Below are 27,702 nucleotides of genomic sequence, written 5' to 3'. Positions count from 1 at the left end.
TTTGGAACTTGGGTGGGGCAGGTTTTGATTGTCTTCGTTTCTTTCCTGCTGTTTTGTCCTTTTTTCGGATTGTTTTTCTCTGCCGGGCTAAGTCCGGTCTCTTGCGTGAAACTTCCAATTGTTCTGCTGAGTAAAAATTTGATTGTTCATTTGATGTTGAACCCCATCCTCACTCCACTTTTTGCGCCTAATTTTTGTTTCATTTCCTCTTTGTTTTTTTTACGTTCAGCCATCTCTCGTTCTCTCCTCTCGCCTCTTTCTTTTTTCTTTGTTTCTCTCTCTTTCTCTCTCTTTCGCTCTCTCGTGTACCTTCTCCTCTTCTCGTTCTACTCTATTTTGTTCTTTTTCCTCCCTTGTTTTTCTCTTCTGCTTTTCGACTTTTTTGTCTGTTTCGTTGCTTACATTCTCTCTCTCTTTCTCTCGCCTACTTGTTTTTTCCTTTAATTTTCGGCCTTTTGGCCATCTTCTGTTTGAGACCTTTCTCTCCTGGCTTTTTCTTCCTCTCTAGTTGAGCTTGATCCCTTTTTCTCTCATTCTATTCAGTTTGTCTTGGTATGCTTCCCGGAAATTTTTTTGATTTTTTTCTATTTGTTGTTTTCGCACCTGTTCCTTGTCTCTGACGCTCCTGATCGCTCATTCTCTCGAACGTTTTCGCTCGCTCGTTCTTCCTGGTGCGCTCGCTCCATTTCCCACGAGCACACGCTCATTCTCCCTCGTGCGCTCGCTCGTTCTCCCTCGTGCGCTCGCTAGTTTCTGCTCGCTTTAGTTTTCGTTTTTCGCTCGATCGCCACTTTTCGCTTTCTTTCTCCCTTTGCTGTTTTCTTCCCATCCCCTTTCGCCTATAGCGATATGCTTTTCTTTTTGCTTTTGTCTTCGGCGCGTTTTAAGCCCGCCCTTCTCTCTCTATCTCGCTCTTTTTGTTTCGCGCTTCAACCCCACCCCTTTTCTGTGCCCTCTCTCATGTGCTTGTTTTGCTGATGTTTTTATTTATATGTATTTGCCTTTTGTAGCGCCAAACCCCCCCCAAACCTTTGCCTGGCCCCTTTTGCACATTTTGATGATGTTCCTATTTATGTGTTAGCCTTATCAATTTCAGGGTCTTTCTCCGAGGTTAGAGAATAGCTCGAATCCTATTCTGTAATCTTCAAAGAAGCTAAAAAGGCCCATGCAGCAGCTAAGGACATGTTTCCGGCGGTTCTTGCAAAAAGGTTATCTTGCAAGAGTCTTGTAAGATGGTCGGTTATCTTACAAGACTCGTGCCTTTCGTACGGTTATCTTGCAAGAATCTTGCAAGCCTATGCATAGTGTTGCAATATTCTTGCAAGATAACCATCCTCAATCAACTAGGGATATAACATTAACCCCCCCCCCCAACTACCGTTGATATTCCATAATTTTGCTAAAAATCCACGAAACAAAAAATTATTCTTGTCGACATACAAATTTTTCCACATTTTAAATAGTGATTTCCTGTGCAATGACACTTGCTCTTTCACTTGAGGCCGCATAACGGACGGTAGTACAAACGCAAAATTTTTGTTGATATATTTGAGGGATCTATTCTGCTTTGTGGGCTTTTACGCCCCCTAGGTACACGTGCTATTTTTATATAGTAACGTGGGATCTTTTCCGTTTCTGCCCCCCCCCCCCAGCTTAGTGGGTGCATATTATTTGCAACCCCCAGACGCACGTGCAATATTTTTACATAATGATTTACTATGTAATGACACGTGCTCTGTCACGGTGGGAGCATAACGTACTGGGGGGGCACAAACGGAAAAGATCCGTAACGTGCTATATAACAACATATGATTTGTAACTGGGGGCGTAAAAAACACTGGGGACCGAAACAGAATAGATCCGATTTGATTAGCAGCAGTAGTGCAGGACTAGGAGACTTATCTCTGGGGTCTCCACCCTTTTTACAGCTCAGACCTGTTTTGTACTGTAAGTATTTTACAGTTTCAACATCTGCAGGTCACTCTCCATGTGCATTTGCTCTCCTCGGCATATTGTGTGAAAAAAATGGATCTACTCTGTTCCCCAACAGCCTAGTGTGCACATAAATTTTACGCCTTCAGGCCTATGTGCTAATTTCTAACATAGTAACGTGCTATATAACAATACCGACTTTGAACTCGGGAACAAAAAACGCAGGGGGCAAACGGTATAGATCCAATTGTTTACGACAAATTGGGCGATCTTTACGTTAGTGCCCCCCCCCCAAGTACGTTATGTACCTCAGTTTATACGTGACATCAGATAGTAAATCATTATGTAATACAATAGCACGTGTGGTTGGTGGAGGGGTCCACCACCACAAACGTCGGAGATACGAAAGGGGGCTATACGTTATATGACCACTAAGGGGGGGGGGGTACAGAAGGCAAGACCCGATTTTAATAATAGTACACGCGCTCCAAAGAACCTTTTGGAAGAACAATGGATCCCATGTTGCAGAGAGGATAGAAAACTCGGCTTTTAATCAATATTAACTCCTACCCCGCCGAAAACTAATCGCAAGGAAATAGTAACTTTGGGAAGTTGGGTAGAGTGTTTTAATTTGTTCTTCTGTTTTCTGCTATTTTTTCATTTTTCTGCAGGTTATTTTTCTCTGCCTGCCCTGCCAAGTTCTGCATTTTGCGTGAAGCACAGTGATTTAAACCGATTCTACTATCAATAATACAAGTGCTTTGTGCAACTCGTTTATTTTAAATGGTTCACAAGAAGTCTTCCTCCTGTTTCATTGCTTGTAGCAATTTTTTTTTCGTTTTTGCCATTTCCTTTTTTTGATAAATTAAGTGCCATTTGAGTCTTGGGTTAGTGGGTTTGTTTTTAGTTTTCGTTTTTAATTCTCTGCTGTTTGTTCCTCTTTCTCGGGTTGTGCCTCTGCCTGTCCGGCAAGGTCCTCCATTTGGCGTGAAGCAGTGAATTAAACTGACTCTTCTGCCAGCAATACTAGTGCTTTGTTCAATCGTTTCAATTTCATTTTTACAGCTGAAACTTTTTTCCCTCCCTGTATTGTTTCTTTTTTTGTTTTGTTTTGGATAAGTTAAGTGATATTTGGAACTTGGGTGGGGCAGGTTTTGATTGTCTTCGTTTCTTTCCTGCTGTTTTGTCCTTTTTTCGGATTGTTTTTCTCTGCCGGGCTAAGTCCGGTCTCTTGCGTGAAACTTCCAATTGTTCTGCTGAGTAAAAATTTGATTGTTCATTTGATGTTGAACCCCATCCTCACTCCACTTTTTGCGCCTAATTTTTGTTTCATTTCCTCTTTGTTTTTTTTACGTTCAGCCATCTCTCGTTCTCTCCTCTCGCCTCTTTCTTTTTTCTTTGTTTCTCTCTCTTTCTCTCTCTTTCGCTCTCTCGTGTACCTTCTCCTCTTCTCGTTCTACTCTATTTTGTTCTTTTTCCTCCCTTGTTTTTCTCTTCTGCTTTTCGACTTTTTTGTCTGTTTCGTTGCTTACATTCTCTCTCTCTTTCTCTCGCCTACTTGTTTTTTCCTTTAATTTTCGGCCTTTTGGCCATCTTCTGTTTGAGACCTTTCTCTCCTGGCTTTTTCTTCCTCTCTAGTTGAGCTTGATCCCTTTTTCTCTCATTCTATTCAGTTTGTCTTGGTATGCTTCCCGGAAATTTTTTTGATTTTTTTCTATTTGTTGTTTTCGCACCTGTTCCTTGTCTCTGACGCTCCTGATCGCTCATTCTCTCGAACGTTTTCGCTCGCTCGTTCTTCCTGGTGCGCTCGCTCCATTTCCCACGAGCACACGCTCATTCTCCCTCGTGCGCTCGCTCGTTCTCCCTCGTGCGCTCGCTAGTTTCTGCTCGCTTTAGTTTTCGTTTTTCGCTCGATCACCACTTTTCGCTTTCTTTCTCCCTTTGCTGTTTTCTTCCCATCCCCTTTCGCCTATAGCGATATGCTTTTCTTTTTGCTTTTGTCTTCGGCGCGTTTTAAGCCCGCCCTTCTCTCTCTATCTCGCTCTTTTTGTTTCGCGCTTCAACCCCACCCCTTTTCTGTGCCCTCTCTCATGTGCTTGTTTTGCTGATGTTTTTATTTATATGTATTTGCCTTTTGTAGCGCCAAACCCCCCCCAAACCTTTGCCTGGCCCCTTTTGCACATTTTGATGATGTTCCTATTTATGTGTTAGCCTTATCAATTTCAGGGTCTTTCTCCGAGGTTAGAGAATAGCTCGAATCCTATTCTGTAATCTTCAAAGAAGCTAAAAAGGCCCATGCAGCAGCTAAGGACATGTTTCCGGCGGTTCTTGCAAAAAGGTTATCTTGCAAGAGTCTTGTAAGATGGTCGGTTATCTTACAAGACTCGTGCCTTTCGTACGGTTATCTTGCAAGAATCTTGCAAGCCTATGCATAGTGTTGCAATATTCTTGCAAGATAACCATCCTCAATCAACTAGGGATATAACATTAACCCCCCCCCCCCCAACTACCGTTGATATTCCATAATTTTGCTAAAAATCCACGAAACAAAAAATTATTCTTGTCGACATACAAATTTTTCCACATTTTAAATAGTGATTTCCTGTGCAATGACACTTGCTCTTTCACTTGAGGCCGCATAACGGACGGTAGTACAAACGCAAAATTTTTGTTGATATATTTGAGGGATCTATTCTGCTTTGTGGGCTTTTACGCCCCCTAGGTACACGTGCTATTTTTATATAGTAACGTGGGATCTTTTCCGTTTCTGCCCCCCCCCCCCCAGCTTAGTGGGTGCATATTATTTGCAACCCCCAGACGCACGTGCAATATTTTTACATAATGATTTACTATGTAATGACACGTGCTCTGTCACGGTGGGAGCATAACGTACTGGGGGGGCACAAACGGAAAAGATCCGTAACGTGCTATATAACAACATATGATTTGTAACTGGGGGCGTAAAAAACACTGGGGACCGAAACAGAATAGATCCGATTTGATTAGCAGCAGTAGTGCAGGACTAGGAGACTTATCTCTGGGGTCTCCACCCTTTTTACAGCTCAGACCTGTTTTGTACTGTAAGTATTTTACAGTTTCAACATCTGCAGGTCACTCTCCATGTGCATTTGCTCTCCTCGGCATATTGTGTGAAAAAAATGGATCTACTCTGTTCCCCAACAGCCTAGTGTGCACATAAATTTTACGCCTTCAGGCCTATGTGCTAATTTCTAACATAGTAACGTGCTATATAACAATACCGACTTTGAACTCGGGAACAAAAAACGCAGGGGGCAAACGGTATAGATCCAATTGTTTACGACAAATTGGGCGATCTTTACGTTAGTGCCCCCCCCCCCCCCCAAGTACGTTATGTACCTCAGTTTATACGTGACATCAGATAGTAAATCATTATGTAATACAATAGCACGTGTGGTTGGTGGAGGGGTCCACCACCACAAACGTCGGAGATACGAAAGGGGGCTATACGTTATATGACCACTAAGGGGGGGGGGGTACAGAAGGCAAGACCCGATTTTAATAATAGTACACGCGCTCCAAAGAACCTTTTGGAAGAACAATGGATCCCATGTTGCAGAGAGGATAGAAAACTCGGCTTTTAATCAATATTAACTCCTACCCCGCCGAAAACTAATCGCAAGGGAACACAAAAGGCAACTTCAGAATGATAGATCTCACATTGTTGATGCTGTTGTTGGTTGTTGTTCTACCTCTGTTGTGGCGACAACTCATATCTCCTTCATTTAATCTCCATCAATACTAATTTTATTTCTCCATCATGTTCATGTAAGCTCATGCTTCATTTCATGCTAATTATGTGGATCACGACCGAGCCGAAATGGATTGCGGTAGCGAATAAGTACTACTTAACACTGCAACAAAATTTTTGCCCGAATAATTTCTCCAAATCTTCACTAAATCTTCAGCAAATCAACTTCTTTGACAGCATTTCTTCCATAATGGAGGAAAAACTAGATCTTTTCCGTTATCCCCTCAGAAAACTTTTCATAAACAGTAAATAATTGGATCTTTTCCATTTGCGCCCCCTCCAACTTAGTGGGTGCATATTATTTGCAACCCCCAAACGCACGTGCCATATTTTTACATAATGAATTACTGTGCAATGACACGCGCTCTGTTGCTGGGGGGGGGGGGGTGCATAACGTACTGGGGGGGGGGGGGGGTTCAAACGGAAAAGATTCTGGTCTTAAAAAACCCAATTTTACCAACATTTAGAAGATGCAGCTTGTTGGAAAATTAAATTTCAAAAAGGCAGTAGCAGTATTACGGCTGTCCTAATTAAATGCAATGATCCATAACTCAAATTTTATTTTATATCACTTCTGCTGATAACAAAGCACGTGCTCTAAACCAATTAGGTTCTAGTTAAGTGATAAAAGCCCGCATGCAATTCACGCTTATTCAAATCATTAGCCTCAGTTCGTAAAAATAGCCAGAGTTTGATGAAATTGAGGGGTCTCTCCCATCATACACAACCACACATATAGCTCAATGTTCATTTAACGTATAGCCCCATCATGGTAAGGTACCATAATTCTGTGGGGGGGGGGGGGGGTAATTCGCGGGGTGAAGACCCAAATTGAGATCAAACTCCGGAACATCGTCGGGTTTTACCCATCATAGCCCATTATGTTATGATTGCAGGTGGATGTGATGGCTTAGATTCTATCTCCAATAAGCTTGCGAGTCCATACGCGGAAAGAGTCCATTGTCCGCTTCAAAGAAAAAGAACTGAACTGAGGCGATTTGTTTCAAATGACAAGAACGCCTGGAATCCTAGTTCTATAGATATCACCAAGAATGGAAACGGGGCTAATAATGACCCTCGGTACATTTCATAACCAAGGTTTAATATAGCCAGGCACCAAACTAGGTCAACGCTCAGCTCTGTCAATTAGTTTGTAGTAAAATCAAAGAAACCTGCGTAATCGCCTTGAAATCTCCTTCCAACAAAACACGGATTTATTCTGTTTCGGCCACCTGTTTTTTATGCACCTCACTTACAAATTATGTGTTGTCACATAGTACGTTACTATGTAAAAACTGGCATGTTCGCCGGGGGCACAAAGCTATATGCCTACGTAGCTGGGGGAGGGGGGGGGGGTTGGATCCCATGGTACATACGATTCTTGCACCAAATTAGGTGTCTTTTTATATTTTCGTATGTCGCTCGTTGAAAAGGAAATTCTCCATAAAAAATAGCTAGGGACAAAGAGCTAGTTAATAGAGAATAATTGTACACTAGTCCAAGCAACTTTCAAATAAGTCAAAAAACAGGTAAATAGTAAACTCTTCACTTCTAAGTAATAGAATAAGAACTTGCAACGTTTACACGAAAAAAGTGATTAACGTAATGAGCACATTTGAAATAAGGCAAAGCTAAATCGAAGCCAAGTCAGGAACTAATCAATGACCTAACCAATCATTATCTAAATTGGTAAAACAACGTCTTCAAAGACTTTTTTGGCAATTTTTTATCAGTGACTTCAATGAAAGTTCTCTGCGATAATTTGCAAAACTCAAAAAAAAATCGCGAACAGAAACCACGGATTAGAAAACATACCCGACAGATTGTCGGAAAATAGTCGCCATTGATTTCCATAACCCCGATAGGGAATGAAACAGAAAAAAATTAAACATAACCGACTAACGTCGGGCGAATTGCTCTCAAACGACCAGCGAGCGGTCGGCTTCGTCAGTAGCTATCCACGGTTGAGGGAGGCTAGCTGATGGGGGCAACAGCAGGGTGGGGGGTTAACTTCTAAGGACCACCCTTCACAGAATAAGTATGTCTCCAAAACAGTTTCTGTGAACCGCATACTTGGAGACTGGTCAGCTGAAAAGCTCTAAGAGCACTAAATGCCCGCTGGGCACAACTTGTTTATCCCGTTTTTGAGAGCTAAAAGTCATATGGCTCAGACGAAAAATCGGTCAAGCGATAAATCGCATAAAAAAGACCGAAAGGGCTAACAATTGCTACAAACTTCATTTGTGAACAATTAAATATAGACGAGTTCCGTTGATAAGAGTTTTAGCAATGTTTGTATTTTTCTTTAGTTAATTTCACTATCTTAGTTTCTCAACTTTTTGGCTGGCATTATTCAATTGATCTGCTGGTCAGATGCAGTAGTTCTAGGTTTTTGGTCTCATTCTTTGAAATGTAATTCAGGACTTTTATGGCTGCGATGCTATGGAGCTATTTTGCGATGCTCTTGATTTTTTGTTTCGCCATCTTTTAGCTCATTTGCGTCTCGAAATCCCTCACACAATAAAAGGACTTTGCATTTTTAATTTGAATTAGTTTAAGGTACAAAAGTCATTTTGAGAGGCATTATGAGAGAGACGCAAATGAGCTAAAAACGTCGGCTAAAAAAACCGAAAAATGACGTCACGCGCGCAAATTACGTTAAAGAGAGGAAAAAGTCATTCGGAAAAACTGAATTGTCCAACTTTGCCATGTGAACAAACGTAAAACGAAAAAAGCGTCAGACAAAACAAAAAACCAAGAGCAATGCAAAATAGTTCCGCTCAGCTTATAGCAGCGCAGCTATAAAAGCCCGGAAATACAATTCAAAGACCGAGACGAAAAACTGAGATCTACTGTATCGGACCAGCAGATCAATTGAAAAATGCCAGCCAAAAATGGGAAACTAAAATAGGGAAACTAATTAAAGAAAAAAATACACGCATTGCTAAAACTCTTGGACCATTTACACTGAAGGCCAAATTTTATCCATTTAAATATAAACTAACACCCACATAAGATTTGAAAGGGGTTTATAGGCCACTCAAGATTTTAAAAATAGGCCACTCATTTTAAAAATAGAAAATTGCAATATTTATTGAAAGTTTTAAATTTTGCATTATTAAAAAATTCAATACCTTTTTTGTCTATCGAATCTCTCCAGTAATCCATCTGCAAGACCTAAAAACTTTCACTAGCCCATAAAGATCAATAAACTCAAAAAATTGCAAAAATTTTTTAAAAATTGAATACAATTGCCAATTTCAAGGAAATGTTGCTAATATTCGTGATAACATCTTCAGAACCAATCCATTGTCTCCAGAAACAATGCTTTAATCACATTACAAGCTAACAAAATTCACTTGGCCATAAAGATCGATAATCTCGGAATAGATTGGATAAACATAGATTGTTGGAAAATAGCCGCCGTTGATTCCCATAACCATGATTGGTATTGATAGAGAAAAAACAATTAAAAAAATGATTATGGTACACAAACATTTTTAAGGTGCGCACTATTTTGAAGTCATTTTGCAGCTGAACATACTACTGTTCGTAGTGAGACAACACAGGGACTAGTATCAATACCAAAATGCATTAGAGATGGTGACTAAGAAAAAAGTCAAGATTTCACGCAAAAAATTGAAAAAACTGTAAACTTAGGTCAGGCGAAAAAAATTTAGTGCGACGAAGAAAAAACATAACAGGACCAGTCCTGACGTACAATTCAAAACATATTCATTGACTAAACAAAAAACTAGACCTCGAATGAACTATGAGTGAATTGTGAAAACCATTTAGAAAAAAATCTAATACAAAAAACCGAAAAAACAGTAAACATCAAAGTGAAATTGCCAAATGTGAACAAAAATCACTAGCGAAAGATGGAATTTTAATTCAAACAAAAAACTAGGCCTAGAATGAACTATGAATGGGTTGGATAAACTACTTAGAAAAAAAACCGCGCAAAAAAAGGAAAAAAAAAACTGTAAAAATCAAAGTCAAATTTCCGAATGTGAACAACAAAATCGCTAGCGAGAAACCGAATTTTTGTTCAAACACCGTTTTCTCACTCTATTTTAAAATTAGAGCGAAAAAAATTCACGCCGCAAATCCAATCGCTTTTTCGCTCTACTTCCTCGGTTTGACTTCAAAAATCATGAAAATGTGTGAAAAGATCTTAAAAAACATAGTTGGCAGATTGCCTGAAAATAGCTGCAATAGCTTTGTAGATCTGCAGTCCTCAAAAAACCAGCAAGACAGACCAAAAAATTCGTCTTTTCATTGAAGGCTGATATGTTATATTTTGATTTAAAATCTGTATAAGATTTTGCTGCCACTATTAGCTCCTCTCAAATACACTTCAACTAGAGTGACACACACACCCATTTGACCCTATCTCTTTGAATTAGTAAATAAAAGTCAATTTTAAAGTGAAGTCATTTTTGAGAGTGAGGTAAGTCAAGTGTGACCAAAAAATTAATCACGCAAATGATCAAAAAACTCGCTCCACTAAGAGCAAAAAATGGCGTCGCGCACGCACTTCAGTTGAAATTGCATGAAAGAATGAACAAAAAGCAGATTTTAAGTGGTCGACGTCATATGGTCGTAACAAAAATCTTGACGAAATGAAAACCACGAGAAGGCCAATAATAGCCCCAGCTATCGCTGTGCGGCTATTAAAGACAGCGCCCCAATACAATTCAAACTCTTTGAATTGTAATAAGAGAGCTGTAATTGCCGGCTGAGAAGCTGAGGCGGCGATTAACAATTTTCAGAAAATTTGAAAAAAAAAATCAAATTTTACCAACAAATTGAAAAAAATTGCGATATTTAAACCATGATATTTAAACCAATTCGCGATATTTAAAGTGTTTGCGATATATAAAGTGTTAAAACCATCCCAATTACCCCTAGCATCTATTAACAAACCCCAGAGGAGGTTCCCTGGGGCGAAAGGACAATTACTTTCACTAAAAACTTGAATCGCAAAACTTACTATATACTTTGTTGGAGCTATCGAAAATGTTCATACACAAGATATTGCGGTTTCTCGAACATTAAATTTTGTCGCAATCTCAAGAACATAACGAGTGATCAATAGAGCCTCATTTGCAGAGAGATCCAGAAAACTAACCAATGAATTCACAGGGATCCAATGATAGTTGAAAATTGTGAAACTTCTAAGCAATTGGGTAAACCTGTCTATGAACCTGAACCTCCTCATGATTACGAAAATTACCTTTTTTTAAGCAACGTTTTCTCCATAAGAGGAGATGCAAAATGCTGAGATCCTGACCTGTTGAGTGTTAGCTGCCTGTGCAACTGAGTTAGATATGTGAAGAGCAGCAGCAGCTGCCGAAGAAGCCGAACCAGATCCGGGGGCACTGGGAGCTCCAACTGCAGTCGGGGCAGATCCCACAGCTACTGCTCCGGCAGATTGCACACCTGAGCTGAGGTTCGTTGCCGACTGAGGAGCAAAGACAGCTTGAGATTGCTGATGCTGTTGAGCCAACATTGCAGCTGCGTTTGGAGACGGCTGTTCTTGCTTTCCATACGTAATGCACTGAAAAATACAAAATGGCGGAGTCAAAAGCTCTCAGATGCTCATTCACGTATTTTGAATGACTCGTTATCTCGTGATATCTTGGATGTGAGATAACACTATGCAGTACATTTATTGAACTTATAATTTGGAAATTTAAAGGTGGTGTATGAAAATTGAGGCCCGTTTAGCCAAAGCTAAAATATTTATGATCAAGGAAAATTTACGAAGTCATTGGAATAATTTAGTACGCTACGCCATTATACAGAAAAAACTCTTGCTTTGGTACGTGCATCTGTCAAAACATTTTAAGAGCTGCAAAATCGATTTACTGTAAACTTGGGAAGAAAAGCGTCCGTTAAAAACGCAACAAACTCCTGTTGGTAAAAGTCAAATTTCAAGACGTTCGCTTGAGTCACATAGCTCCTTGAACTCCGTTAGCAATTGCTGTTAGAAAAGCAGCAACAACTTGTCACTTCACATTGTCATCTTTCATTCAAACCAATCAAAATGCTTCAATCTCACCTCTTTCAGTTGGGCTGAAAACTGCGTCTCAAAACAGGGCAATTGAGCCAATCGATGACACAGTTGCGGGTATCTGAACAAGGCAGTTTTGCATCTCTCAACAGCCGTGAGACCAAACACGAACATGTGGGAACTACTCCCACTCCCACCAGCAGTTGCATTGTCAGCATTATGATTCTTGAGAGTCTCTAGTATGTAATGGAGACCAACTCCCAAAGCTTCGCCCTCCATTAGACCCTCGTGTATAACCCCTCCGAAGAGGAGAGCGGTCGTTTTGAGTTCCTTCTCAGGGTACTGGTTGAAAAACTGGTATTCCTCGAGAAGATTCCGCATGATACAGAGGAACACTTCCTTAACAAATAGGATTCCAATTATCTCAAGCAAATTTACCTCAATTTTCGAATTATACGAAATCTCAAAAATACCTCAATTTTATAGGAATCCTCAATATAAAGTTTATTTATGAATCCGATCGGTGACCTAAATACACAATATAAAATCTGCTCGTTTGATCAGATAACCATCTTAGACGAGTTCTTGTCCTGTTTTCACTAGAAAATCGATCGATTTTTCGATCGCATTTTCAAACATAGCCGTTAACACGCTTGACGCACATCTGGATTGAATCAGATCAAGAAAAAAGATGAAAATTGATTTTCTTGTCAAAAAGTGTAGTAATTTGGTGTGCAGTCTCAGTTAGATTTAAAACTGATACTAAATTCAGCTTCTACAACGAAAGATACTAATACTAATGTGAAAGATCTTAATACTAATGTCAGCTAGCAAACACTATAATGAACTTTGATAACCTAATGCTCAATGACCGGGCTTTATCCCGTTTCTCTTGATTTTGCTCTTTTGACATTGAGCGTATTCACTACATTGCGTAATTCAATGAGTGAAAGAATTTCATTTTTCAAACAGTGAGTGAGGTAAGTGACGATTCAAACGTGAAAATAGTGACTTAAGTTAAACGAAAAACGTGATCGAAAGGTAGGGAAAATTGAAAAAGGAGAGCCGCTGAGAGTCTGACGGCGGCCATTAAAAATGTAACCGTTTCTATCTGCGTTAATTACTTTCTTATCACTTGTGGTTTCTAGCCTGTGAATTCAAGAAAAACTTGAGTTAAAAGGAAAAAAGGGGGTCAACGTCACGGAAATTACGAAAAACCACAAAAACAAAATATAACCAGCTACCGTCTATTGAATTGCTCTCATTGGCGATTGGTTGCCTTCGTCAATAGCTAGCTGCGGCTTAGGGAGAAGAGCTTAAGGTTAAGTAAGGGAGGGGGTTGAACAGGGTGGCGTAATCGGAGTGGAAGGTGGATGGGTCGAGCTCTCGGAGGAGGGAGTGAAAAGGGGTCACACTCTTAAAATCTGCCCCTCTACCATCCATTTATGTCTTCTTAACAGTTTCTGTGAACCGCATAACTAGAGGAGAGCTAGGCCTAAGGATCTACAGGACTTCTCATTGAAATACTGCCCTCCAAAAATTCCATATGCTCATACAAAAAAAACAGTTGATACGAGAATTTGCGATTAAAAGATACCCCGCAGATTTCCAGAAAATAGCCGCAATGGATTCCCATTACTCAGATCGGGTTTCAAAGAACAGAAAAAAAACTCGAACAAAAACATTTTTAAAGTGGAGAACGGAAAAAAAAATCTCAAACAGAAACATAACCGACTAAACGTCGGAAGAATTGCTCTTGAACGACTAGTGGGAGCTCTAATCAATTGCAGCCTGCTTCAGTCGGTGGGGGGGGGGTAGCCTAAATGGGACTAAGAAGTTCTATAGTGGGCCTCAAATAACCACATTAGAGGTTAACATATACCACTATTAAGATTTAAAGTTAAAAAATGACACCAGTTTCGGCGCATTTTTTATTTGACTTTTAGTATTAAATTGCCGCCAATTGAGTTCAGCTGCTTGAAATTGTGATTGAGAGAGAATTTTAGATCACGCGAAAATGCAAAAAGTCAAGGGCGTAAAAGTCACTCGAAAAGTCAAAACCGTCAAGCGAAAATTTTGCATAAAAAAAAGACACACACGTTTACTATAATTGCTATGAACTGCGTTCAAGAGCAATTAATCATTTTTAAAGCGGAAACATCCGACTTCATTTTGTTGTTGGACAACAGTACCAAAAAGCAATTAATAATGAAGAGCAGTGGGTTAGCAGATCAATGTACAATGAATGACAAAGAGAATAAATAATAGAGACCTGAGAAACTCACAAAGCCGAATTTTAGATGAACCCACTTCTGAACTTTGTTCTTGTAAGTTTCAGTTGCCATCTTTAAAGATGGTAACTAAAACTTACAAGAACAAAGTCCAGAAGCGGGGGCATCTAAAATTGGGCTTTGTGAGTTTCTCCCGTTTCTATTTTTGATTCCCTTTGTCATTCATTCTACATTGATCTGCTAACCCACTGCTCGTCAAAAGCAACTTAAGAAGATTTAGATATGAGTGATACTAGCAACAAGAAGTCAAACCGATTTTACACAACTTTAGAACAAGCTTTGAAAAACGAAACATAGTTAAATTCAACACAGTAAAAGAACATAGCAGGAAACACTATCAACCCCTTAAATATAACCACCTGAAACTACACAAAACATATACTAAAACGTCTACGAAAATAAGCAAACGATAAATTAGTTCATTTCCTTTAAGGAAAATAGGGTTTAAATTCATCAAATCCAGGAAGGTCAACGTCAAAAAAAAATTAAAAATTGGCACAAGGAAGGGTAAACACCAACTTCATAAGCACCACAGGGACAGTAAAAAGACAACAAGACATTCGATAGAAACCTATTTCAACAAAATGCCAGTCAAATTCAAATTGCACTTGAAATCGATAAAATCTATTGCACTATCCAGCAATAGTAAGCATATAAAAACAACAAAAACGGGAAACAGAAATTCGAATAAGGTCAAAAATCGCCAGCAATTAACTGGCATAATTCAATTGGACCTCAATAGAGCAAATGAGACCTGTCATCAATGAAACTTGGAGACAATTTCGAAAGCGAGTAAAATCTTAAAACATAACCGGCTAACGTCGGGCAAATTGCTCTCAAACGACCGGCGAGCGGTTGCGTTCATCAGCAGCTAGCCACGGTTTAGTGACCTCTGGGCGCTACCTCTTTATCCCGTTTCTGAAGACGAAAGTCAAATGGGTCGGACGAAAAACGGCTAAGCGAAAAATTGCATAAAAGAGACAAACAGGATTAATATATTTGCTACGAATTGCTTTTGAGAGCATTTAACATTGATTTCCTAAAAAGTGACCATTAGGTCATTTATGATAAAAAAAACAATTCTACCATAACTCATTGTTAATGAGGATCAGAGATGCTAACATTACACCACCTAACAGCAGCTGAAGTGCGGCATCAACAAAAAAAAGAGAGAGAGAGAGTGAAAGAGAGATAAAACGGGAACGAGAAAGAGAGGGAAAGGAACCCCGGCCGACAGAGAGAGAATGAGAGACAGGAATATTTTCTATGATGGGATTCGACACTGCAACTACTAATCTTCTAGCCTTGTTAGTAAATAAATCATAGAAAAAAACTGAAAACGCCAAAAATTTTCAACTTCACAGTAAAAAAAAACATTTAAAAAATTTTGTGTCTCAAAAGTTCTGTCAAGTAACCCATGGCCGAGACTTAAATGGCCGAGACTATTACTGGCCAACACGTTGTGTTGGTCGGTAATAGTCGTTAAACTCAGAAAAGGACAATAGTAAAATTTTGGAAAAAATTGATAATTATAACAAAATCTTGCTAAAATTCAATATATTAAAATCTTAAGAACCATTTCATTATCTCAAGAGACTATTCGGTATCCCTGTTTCAAGCCCGAAACAGTTTCACAGGCTCATAAGGATCCAAACACTTGGAACAAAGGTTTTCAAAAACTTGAAAACTTATTCAAAAATTTCAATAACTGGAGTCATAAAAAAAAGTTGATCACCATCCCATTAACTATAGAAACTATGCAGCAGCTTACTATCAAACCTTGGAGAAGGTCCTAGGGCCGGAAAAAAATCAAAATTCAAATTGCAAATATATTAAAAAATCGTTGAAAATCTTGATATTGAAATCTTGAAGAACATTCCATTACATCTATAAACTATGCAGTAATATATTAACAAACCCTAGAGGAAGTTTCGTGGCTCTTAAGGCTAGAAAAACCTAAAGAGTGACAAAAAATTTCAAAAACTTAAGAGACAAATTACATGTTTTATAAAAAATGCTAAAACTTGTGATATTAAAAAGTTGAATATTAATCCATGAACAACAAAAGTTTAGTAACTTATTACAAATCCTAACGGAGCTTTTCTGACCCCTGAGGTTCAAAAAGCCTAAATAATGACAATAAATATCAAAAAATTTAAAAAATTGCAAGTTTTGTAAAAAAAAAATTGCTAAAAATCGTGCTACCACTCTCCAAGGGTCAGAAAATGTTAAAACCCTGCATGAAATTCCATTTAATCTAGAAATTATACAATAACCTATTTTCAAAACCCAGAGGAGGTTCATTGGCTCCTGAGGCTGACAAAAATTTTAAAAAAAGGAAATTTCAAAAATCTTGAAAAATAGCAAGTTTTATCAAAAAACTGCTAAAATTTGTGACATTAAAAAGTTGAGAAACTTTTCCATGGCCAAAAAAATTTGTCAGTAACTATTATCAAACCCCCTAGGATATTCTCTGGCTTCTGGGACTTGACAGACCTGAATAAGGAAAAAAAAATGTCAAAGAATTTGAAATATTTGCTTGTTTTGTCAAAAAAAATGCTAAAATTTGTGATGTTAAAATGTTTGAACCATTCCACTACCACTAGAAACTATGCAGTAACCTATTGTTAAAACCTAAAGGAGGTTCCTTGACACTAAGGGCTGATAGAAATCGAAAAATGTCTAAAAAAAATGTCCAACATAGCCGCCAGATTGCCGGAATAGCTGCGAAAGAATAGACCTGCGTGCCATATAATAGAGATAGAAACAGATACAGATCTAAACTGAAAAAAATCGACGCGGCTCGAAAAACAAGGCAAAAAACATTCAGCGATAAATTAATAAAGCTTGTTAAAATTCATTCCGCAGAAGCCTCTTATTAGGGACATTTACTGCACAAATGAGTTCCTTTGACCTTAAACAAATTCAAACTAAACCTAAGTTTTAAAGTGCAAAAGTCATTTTATTGAGTGAGGTAAGTCACGTATGATCAAAATCTAATCACGCAAATAACCTAAAAACTTTTGCTAAAGCCAGTGAGAAATGATGTCACGCGCGCAAATGCCGTTAGTGAGAGGAAGAAGTCATTCAGAAAATTTGACTTTTTCAGCTTTGCAGTGGGAAATGTAAAACGAAAAAAGAGCGTCAGACGACGAAACAAAAAAAACCAAGAGCGCCGCAATATAGCTTCGCTCAGCTTACAGCATCGCAGCTATAAAAATTGTAAAATTCAAATGTCAAATAGGTCTTGGGGCAACAGTGGGGTGGGTGGCAACAGCGCGGGAGGACAATAGTGGGGGGGGGGGTGTCAACAGTGGGCGTGTCTTCAACCTCTAAGGACCGCTCGTCACACCATAATTCTAAGTCTCCATAACAGTTTGAGCTGAAACAGAGCTGAAAGGCTCTAAGAGCACTTAATGCCCCCCTGGGCGCTACCTGTTTATCCCGTTTTTGAGGACGAAAAGTCAAAAGCGTCAGACGAAAAATCGGTCAAGCAAAAAATCGCATAAAAAAAGACCGACATGACTAATATAATTGCTACAAACTTCGTTTGAGAGCAATTCAAAACTCATTGATGTAAGAAAACATTTTTAAAGTGCAAACTATTTTGATTTCATTTCATTGTTAGAAAAAATCCTGTTCATTAGTAAGGTGATAAAAAAGCTAGTATAAATAACAATGCTAAAACATAGCCGGCAGATTGCCGGAATAGCTGCGAAAGAATAGACCTGCGTGCCATATAAGAGGGATAGAAACAGATACAGATCTAAATTGAAAAAAAATCGACGCCGCTCAAAAAAACTAGGTAAAAAACATTCAGCGATAAATTAATAAAGCTTGTTAAAATTCATTCCGTAGAAGCCTCTTATTAGGGACCTTTACTGCACAAATGAGTTCCTTTGACCTTAAACAAATTCAAACTAAACCTAAGTTTTAAAGTGCAAAAGTCATTTTATTGAGTGAGGTAAGTCACGTATGATCAAAATCTAATCACGCAAATAACCTAAAAACTTTTGCTAAAGCCAGTGAGAAATGATGTCACGCGCGCAAATGCCGTTAGTGAGAGGAAGAAGTCATTGAGAAAATTTGACTTTTTCAGCTTTGCTGTGTGAACAAATGTAAAACGAAAAAAGAGGGTCAGACCACGAAACAAAAAAAACCAAGAGCATCGCAATATAGCTACGCTCAGCTTACAGCTTCGCAGCTATAACAAGACTTAAAGGAACAAACTTCATGTAGCGGGCATATAAAATTGGGCTTTATGGGTTTCTGCATTTCTGTTTTTGAGTACGTTTTTTTTGATAGATTCTGATCATTTCAGACCGCTTTGCTGAGCAACTGCAGTTCAAAAAGACTTTTAGCAAAATGAGCGAACAATCAAACTAGCTTGGGAAGATCAAAAATATTTCACGCAAAATGTTGAAAATGCGGCAAAAATGAGTTAAAGCGGAACAAATTTTTACGACAAATTTTTGTAGGAGCGCAAAAATAGCCTGTTGAGAAGATAAACAGCCTAACTTCGGATGAATTGATTTCAATAGATATGTCAATAATGAGTCCAAGCAATATAACAATTAAAAGAACAACAAAAATAGTCAAAACCCAAAAAATCACATTTCATGAATACTGATAGTGTCCAAGTCTTGAAAACAATCAGAAACCCTTCAGGGGATTAACTGAGCTATGTATTGTTTGAACACATGAACCACCTTGAAGTTAGCTGCACAGAAAATGAAGAGGGAGACGGCGAAAACGAGCAAAATGCCGCGCGTGAAAAAAGAATTGCCCACAAAACACGAAAATCTGTTTAAACATGTTTCTAACTTTACCTTAAAAATAATTTGAAAAATGTCCCACCCTAAAACTAAACGATTTTCGCTCCACTTACAACTCCAGCGTGATTAAGATCACTACTCCAATTTAACTTCTCATTGAACGCGGCTTCTCATTGACCAAGGTCAAAAAATTGTAAACACATTTTATGAAAAACAGCTCACCAATAAAATTCAAATTCTAAGAATTGTAAAAAGACCGACAGGACTAATATAATTGCTACAAACTTCGTTTGAGAGCAATTAAAAATTGGTGCCTCTACAATATTCAAATGAGATTAGGGTGGCCATTATTAAGTTCGAGCGCTCAGAAGTTATTTTTTAGTGAGTTAAGTCACGTATGATCAAAAACTAATAACCAAAAAATTTTGACCACAGAATTTTGAGAAATCGACCAAAGAATTTTGAGAAAACGGTGAGAAATGACATCACGCACACAAATCCAATATCAAGCGGTAAAGTCACTTTAAGTCCGATGGCCGCAAAAAATAGTCGATTGAGACGACGTGTCAGTAAAAATCTACAATGAAATCAATAACAGCCTTGCTATCCTTTCCTGGCTATTAAAAAGACCAGCAGGACTAATAAAATTGCTAAAAACTTCCTAACTTAGTAATTGTAAAATCCTTTGTTTAGAAGACATCAACTTACCCTTTCTTTAGTAACCGTAGAAGTCTTGTACGTTTTCAGCAGTTCCAGCAACTCCTCAATAGGTGCGACTGGGTTCCCGGGGTGATTGTATATCTTCATGAAGTAGCTATTAGTCTCTGATTCAATTTCCTGAGAAAACTCGCGCTGCATTATCAAGCTAGCGGCACCAACATTCCCAGCAGCTCCCCCCGCAGCTGAAGCCACGTCACCAGATGCCAGGGTTATTGGAGAGGGGGCGTTCAGGGGAGTTTGCGCACCTAGCCCACCTTAAAAAAATTGGTTGCAATTATTATAGTCTTTGAAACTTTTTTCAATTATTATAGTCTTTGAAATTATTATAGTCTTATAGTCTTCTTCGATTTTTTTTCTCGTATTACTAAATCACTTGCACATTTTTTGTTGCCAACTACGTTCCATTTAGTCAATTTGAATAGCAACCCACGGTTCGTCATTTTTATCTTGTATATTTCGAATGTGTTTACTTACTTTGATTAAATCTCAATGACAATTTTTTTCATAAGTGCTAGAGAGATGTCCAATGCGAGCAGCAGCTCAACGGTAACGACTGACAGTAATTCATAAAATATCCAGGTACCACTGAAAACATTTTTTATAGTCTGGTCATTACCTGTGAGACTTTACCTACTTTACCCCCTATTTAGAGCTTACAGAATTATCAATAACTATTAACAATACATTTAATTACTATTTTGATATTATTTTAAACAGATTCTTAACTTGATGTAATTTGACCTACCTGCAGCTGGATTCAACTGTTGTCCAAAAGGGTGATGTCCAGACAACTGGGGTGCCTGATGTCCAACAGGACCTGGTACGGAGGCACTAGCTCCGCCAAGAAAGTCCCCGGCCCCAACTGTCGACCTGGGTCCTCCGGGAGCATAAGCTGCTTGTTGGGCACTCGTACTTCCTATATGTCCTGGAATTTGCTGCTTTAATTGAGCAGTTGTAGGTTGTTTCCCAATTCCAAAGGAGGCTCCAATGTTCAGATCTAAAAGATAGAGAACCTCAAAACTGGGCTACTTCAACGACGATCTTGATACGTGAACATTGAGTACAGAAAGACCAATGTTGTTAACATTTTTTTTTGAAATTGAATAACCAGGTGAAATTTTGGGTCTTTCGCCAGCCCCATTATGGTAGATTTACGGTAATTGTGGGCTATACGGTCTATAACCACTAAATTGGGCTATAATGGGAAAGAGCCGTAATTCGTATTCGATTCCCTGACCAAAATCACAGCGCATGTCTTGAACTAAGTATGACAGATTCGTATTCACGTTACTTCAGATTCAATTATTGTACGCTGGCCTCATTGACTACAGGCGCGAAAGATGACAACTTGAAGCAAATGGGTTCTCGAACCTTGAAAATAATCTTACTTTGAAGTTGTCCAGTCAACTGATTGAAGCCAGCCACTCCACTCACGTCCAGACCAGCGGCCGCTCCTGTTCCAACCGGGGGAGGGGGCTTCTGGGGACTTTGTCCGTAGACTGGGCTGGGGTTGTGTGCGGCGGCGCTTGCTCCCATTTGCGGTTGAGGTTGCGCAAGAGAGGAGGCACCTTTGCTCTGATACCAGTACTGTTGCAACGGTTTCACCTGCCGACGTTAACTTATGTTACATACTATCAATAACAAGACAGAAGAAATATACTATTGTAGCCCAAATTCTATTATATGAAAACATAACTTTATGCAGCCAAAATGACGAAAACAGTGTTCACCAATGCTGCGATTTTGAGACAACTTCAGATTCAAATGAACAAAAACTTCAATTTCCAAATGTTATAATATCACCCTTCAAAAAATCAATGAAAACGACACTGAGACTGAGTTGACACAAAAATACCACAGTCTGTCGTCTTATTACACGGTTAGACTTTTGCATAAACTCAAAACCGAAAAATCGAAAAATGGTTATATATGTTTCAACTAAAAATGCTGTAGTGATGCTAGAAGGGTTCCGATTTTAGATTGCTTGTCTACGCGGAAAAAGACTTGAACACCATGAACATAGCCGGCAGATTGCCGGAATAGCTGCGAAAGAATAGACCTGCGTGACATATAAAAGAGATAGAAACAGATAAAAATTGAAAAAAAAAAATCGACGCCGCTCAAAAAACTAGGTAAAAAACATCAGCGATAAATTAATAAAGCTTGTTAAAATTCATTCCGTAGAAGCCTCTTATTAGGGACCTTTACTGCACAAATGAGTTCCTTTGACCTTAAACAAATTTAAACTAAACTTATGTTTTAAAGTGCCAAAGTCATTTTATTGAGTGAGGTAAGTCACGTATGATTAAAATGTAATCACGCAAAAAACCTTTTACTAGAGAGAGTGAGAAATGACGTCACGCGCGCAAATGCCGTTAGTGAGAGGAAGAAGTCATTCAGAAAATTTGACTTTTTCAGCTTTGCGAAAAACGAAAAAAGAGCGTCAGACGACGAAACAAAAAAAAAACCAAGATCACCTCAATTTAGCTTCGCTCAGCTTACAGCTTCGCAGCTATAAACAAAAGCTATTAATCTCAAACAGCTAACGAGGAATCGACCGAAGCAGCTGGAAAGTATCATCAAGGTTATGCGACGGTAGGACCGAGGAATCTTATGTACGTGCAAAACATTTCAATCAAAATTATATTGATTATGTATGGTATAATATCAGAATCTAATAGAGGATATTATATAATAGAGGATAATATTATATAACAGAAAAATAATCAAAAAATTCAGAAGCACATGTTTTTCTTGTAAGTCACTGATTTCTTGATATCATGAAACTGGTCAACTATTCGCGGATTATTGTTGAAACCGTGTGAACTTGTATCCAAAACAAATGGATGTATTTTTGAGGTTTGACTTCTGCCATTCGAATAAAAATAGCCTAAAACTCCACCTTTCGGATGTCACCTTTATGTATTGAGCTACCAAGATGTTGTCGGATGTTCTCGGTTTTATTTTTACCGAGACTTTTTGTTAGCATGTCAGCTGGTTGTTTGTCGATAGGAACATACTCTAACTTCAGTTCACCACTCTCGCAAATCTCTAAGATAATGTACTTTGATTGCAAAATGTTTAAGTTTACTATGGTGAGAAGTCTGCTTACTTAGTGCAATACAGGCTTGATTATAAACAAACAAAATAAGTCGGTTGGTACAGGATGGTTGAGTTCAGTTAAAAAACCAATCAAGTATACCATTTCTTGAGCAGCTGAAACACATGCGTAAGCTTCAGCCTCCGCTGAAGATGTAGCAACACTATTTTGCATTTTACTTGCCCAACCAATGGAGCCAGAATTAGTGCACATTTAAAAACGAAAGCCCGTTGTGCTTTTACGGTTGTCAATGTCCCCAGCCCAGTCACAGTCGCTACAACCAGCCAAATTGTCATCCACTGATGTCGCTTTCCTGAATGATAGGTTTAGATGTTTTGTACATTTGAAATATTTTAGTATATGTTTAGGAGCAATCCAAAGCTCCATTTTTTGGCATTTCAAGGAAAGAGCTTAAAGTATGCGCCGCCTGTGAAGGATCTGGCCGTGTTGATAGTGCTAAATAAGTAAGGCCCCGAACAAGACGACGATAAATTGTATGGTCAATATCAAGTTTATCAGTCTGTGCAAATTTGGTGAATATATGTTTCTGCAAGAGGTGTCGATACACTTTTGCTGTCGCTCATTATAAATTTTATCAGGAGGTTATCAATGAATTTTACCTGACTAATTTCAACTATCCCATCGGAAAACTCAAATTTCATCCCTAAAAAAAATTTGAGATCAGAGCATTCACTAATAAAGAATTTATTTGACATCTTTCCCTCAAACCATTGGTAAAAATCAGTTTCCGGACAATAGAAAACAATTTCATCTACCCAAACGCAAATCATTGCCAAACAGTTATTCGAATTTTGGTGAATAAACAGGGATCATGTAAGCAGGCTTCAAAGCCTATGGTTTCCAAATGTTTCATAAGAGTAAGGAACCAATTTTTTCCGGACTGTTTTAAGCCGTAAAAGCTCTTGTTCAATTTACAAACTTATGGATTACCATCTGGGTCAATTTTGTCAAAACCTTAACGGTTGAAGCATGTTTACACTTTCCTCGATTAGTTTATTTGAGTACGCTGTCTTGATGTTCACTTGTTTGGGAAAACCACCTAAATTTGCCACTACTTGAAGTATGATACGTATGGTACTCAGTCTAGTAGATGGTGAGTATGTGTCTTTGTAGTCAATACCGTGTTGTTGACTATAACCATTTGCAACAAAAGGTGCTTTGTGTTTAGTGACATTACCATCACTATCATATTTGTTAGCAAAATGCAATTTGCTCCCAATCGCTTTCACATTTTCTGGAAGAGGAACTAACTCCCAAAGGTGCTTTTCAACTAACGAATTATATTCCTGTTGCATTGCGTCTCGCCAGTTTTCATTCTTCAAGGCTTCATTAGTGTTTCGAGTGAGTTCAGCATTACAATTCAATATTTCCTCCACTTCTGGAGAAAACTCATAATTAGTATTCCGGTTAAGTCGAGCAGATCTACGAAGAGGTGATATTTGACTGTCTACTGTCTAGTTCAAGATTGCAACAGGTTCATTGCAAAAATCTGTCTCATTAACATCACCAAAGTTAATATTTGCTACTGAGGGATCTACCGAAAAAGAATGTGGTCGGTTTTAGCTTCCGAAGAATGTCGACCGGTGACAGAACATTACATCCTCGTGGAATTTTACATTGCGACTTTTTGTAATATTTTAACTTGCTTGCTCGTCTGGAATTCCTTCAATGAACGTTTTGCTGTTAAGATCCCAGAAAAGTTCCGCCCTGAAACTGTTTTTCGATGTAGCTAAAGACCCTAGAGCCAAACAATTTTACAAAAGAAAGGTTTGGTTTGGATCCATACATTTTTTCGTAAGGTGTTTCTCCAATTGCTGAGTGAAAACAGTATTTTTTGATGTAAAACGCGTAGTTCATTGCATAGGTCCAGTATTCTTTTCCCAATCCTGCGTTATCTAACAAACATCTTGTCATGCCGGTAGTAGTCCCCGTTTTCTCTCAAATTTGCCATTTTCTTCTGGTATATAAGGTGCTGAATTTTCAAGTCTCACCTTATTTTCACGATAGAATCTGACTAGAAGAGAACTCTTTTGCGCAGTCAATTACAAGTGTTTGAGGAATACCTAAATCTGCGCAAAACTGTTGAAAATACTGAAGGCATTCGTCGCGAGTAAATTTTCGCTTCATAAAGTAAATTTTCCAATATCTGGAAAAACTGTCAACAAATGAAATTGCATATTCATGATTGTCAACTGATACAGGTGTTACTGTTCCTAAAATATCAACATGAACAAAATCAAACGCATTGTTTGCTCTGTCAACGATATCTTTTGGAACTGGTTTAGGTTTAGCTTTGTATAATTCATAAGTATCGCACTTCAATTCACTGCTATCATTTCTCTCAATTTTCATCCCATGATCATGGCTTTGCAGTTTTATCAAATTCTGAAAAATATGACCTAATCTGTCATGCCAAAGTTTCAAATTTGACGAAGTTAAGCACTGTACCTTCCAAAATTCATTTTCTTGAGTCTCATGATTAACAAACTTAGCACTCCACGCGAATAGATTTTTCTCTTGCATCAATGAAGAACAGTGCAATCTCTTGTTACTATCTGATCGTTGTCTCCAAATTTCACTTGTTTTCAAATTGCTCATTGAAATTAAATTTTTCCCGTACTCGGGAACAAAAAAAGCTTCTGGCAACGCTATTTTTGATCTCCTTCAATTATCCTCACACACAAAATTCAGCATTACCCTTTCCGTTGGTTTCAGATTCAGAATTATTTGCACAGCCGACAAATCCCGAAAAAGTTTCATCTAATGTAGCGAACAGTTCGCGATCTATCAAAAAAGTAATTTGTACATCCTGAATCAATTCTTATGTCAACTTCATTTGTAGCTAAAATATTGCTATCACTGCTTGCAAACAAGCAGAAACCTTTTTCATACGTTGAGTTCATTTCTCGAAGTAGATTAGCTGATTCATTGTTACTGGTACCATTTTTAAGTTTACGGCATTCGCTGCGGTCATGGTTGTTCATTTTGCAAAACAACAGTATTTTTTGTTTTGTTTTGGTTTGCCACAATCCTTTGCTAGGTGACCTAAATGCCACAGATATGACAATTCATATTTCTTCTGTTAGAATCTTTAGATAAACAAAACGCTTCCTTATGACCCATTTTCACACAAATATTACATTTCAATTCTGGTTTCTGTCTATTATTGCCAAAGAAAGTAGAATCCGGAAGCTCAACATTGCTACGTTGTCTTTTGTCATATTCAAAATTTACTAAATCTCTTTAAAACTATCCAGATTTTGTCCATCCTTACTGAATTTGCATATTGTTACAAAATTAACAAATCATCTTTGAGACCTTTCAAAATAATAGAAATAAGCATGGGCTCACTGATTTCATCAACTTCTCTTAAATTACTTTGCAACTTTTCATCCCATGTGATATATTCAATGACACTTTCAATTGCTATCATTTTCAATTTAGTTAACTTTACAATCAATTGCTGTAGACGAGGCCGTTCACAACTTTTATATCTATCACATATTACGTCCCAAGCCTTTGGACCATACTCTTTGTGAATTCTCACAAACATATCAGAAAGTTTGTCAAGTGGTTGTATAATCTCACACCAAAAACTCATCTTTAACTCGTCATATTTTTCCCAAGCGTGCTGTTTATTTCTAAGTTTAGCTTGATCGGAAGCATTAGGTTTCAAATTTTTCTCAAACCCAGTTTTATTACAATGCCCTTTTAAAACTCTCAAAAGCTTCATCTTAAACATCTTTGCTTCATATTGATCCTGAAAATAAGCAGTCTTCCTTTTTTCCAGAGAAATAAACACCTTTAGTTCTACACGACTAATCACACATTTTTATGTATCGCACTGTGTTAAGAAACTTGCAGTGTTATGTTAATGTATCAAATGACTATTACAATAGTTACAACATGTTCCAAAAAACAAATTTCATTGGCATATTAAAAATCGGAATATTAAAAAATTGTGTGGGTTTGAGCCGGAAAAAGCAAACACTACTTTCATTATGAAAACATTTGATATGTATAAAAAAACTGTTAGAATACTGCGGAATCTGTCAAAGTTCAACAAAATATTGCTGCATGAAAACTCCAAGAATTGCTTGTATCCGGGATGAATAGTTGGCAATATTATTCTGAAAATTGTTTATATTAAAAAAGTTGTCAAAACGAGAAAAAAAGTCTTCATATCCCCAAATTCAACTTGCAAAATATTCTGTGGATACCATAAATACTGTGTATATACTGTCAACGTGATATCAGATCTGCATTGTCTTTGGTAGAATATCTTCTCATTTTTATGTTTCTAAATATTGTCAGTTAAAATCTGCCACAAAAAATGTTTGACATATGTCCTTAAACTAATGAATATCTTCGATACCTTCAAGTTGCAGTTTCAAGTTCGACTTTCAATACTTTGAGTACTGCAAAAAGCAATGTTGGTAGAATATCTTTGAATAAAATAGGCAGCATATCTGACGAAAATGCTGTTTTTCAGATTCAAAAAAACCGCGCAGGCAAAAGATCAAAAATGCGCGTTACTTTTTCCCTTTTTGATGATTAATCGTAAGGATTTTAATTTCCTGGGTCCATAACCTATCAAGGTTATTCGACGGCAGGGCCCAGGAATCTTATATGCGTGCAAAATAATTCAACCAAAATTATAATGATTGTATGGTATAATATCAGAAGATAATTGAGGCGATCAAAAAATTCATGTTTTTCACGACCAAAAAATTCATGATCAAAAAAGCACATGTTTTTCTTGTCAGTCACTGATTTCTTGATTTCATGAAACTGGTTGACTATTCCCGGATTTTTGTTGAAACTGTGTGAATTTTTATCCAAAACAAACGTATGTATTTTTGATGTATGACTTCTGACATTCCAATAAAAAATAGACTAAAAGAATTAATCTCAAACAGCTAACGAGGAATCGACCGAAGCAGCTGGAAAGTATGAAACACACCCAACTAACTTCGGTCGAACTGCTCTCAAACGACCAGCGATGGGTTTGGTGGTGGGTAGGATTGATGCGGCTGGACGAGAGGGGGATCCAG

At 38.0% G+C, this 27,702-nt stretch overlaps 1 protein-coding gene across 2 annotated transcripts in view; it reads right to left on the bottom strand.

The window, feature by feature from the left end:
* LOC142353457 (CCR4-NOT transcription complex subunit 1-like) overlaps nucleotides 1–27,702 on the bottom strand; it is a 279,900-nt gene that overhangs the window by 89,831 nt on the left and 162,367 nt on the right. For both annotated transcript variants that reach the window (XM_075405706.1, XM_075405707.1), the window contains exons 16-20: nucleotides 20,916–21,132; nucleotides 20,273–20,524; nucleotides 19,516–19,781; nucleotides 11,790–12,140; nucleotides 11,019–11,285 (exon numbers count right to left, since the gene is read on the bottom strand). In XM_075405706.1, the coding sequence (XP_075261821.1) occupies nucleotides 11,019–11,285; nucleotides 11,790–12,140; nucleotides 19,516–19,781; nucleotides 20,273–20,524; nucleotides 20,916–21,132 (1,353 nt within the window). The remainder of the gene's footprint in view (nucleotides 1–11,018; nucleotides 11,286–11,789; nucleotides 12,141–19,515; nucleotides 19,782–20,272; nucleotides 20,525–20,915; nucleotides 21,133–27,702) is intronic.

The sequence above is a fragment of the Convolutriloba macropyga genome, chromosome 14 (assembly GCF_964194025.1).
Source record: "Convolutriloba macropyga chromosome 14, txConMacr16.3, whole genome shotgun sequence".
NCBI classification, from domain to species: Eukaryota; Metazoa; Xenacoelomorpha; order Acoela; family Convolutidae; genus Convolutriloba; species Convolutriloba macropyga.
This window is presented reverse-complemented; position numbering and strand designations above follow the sequence as displayed.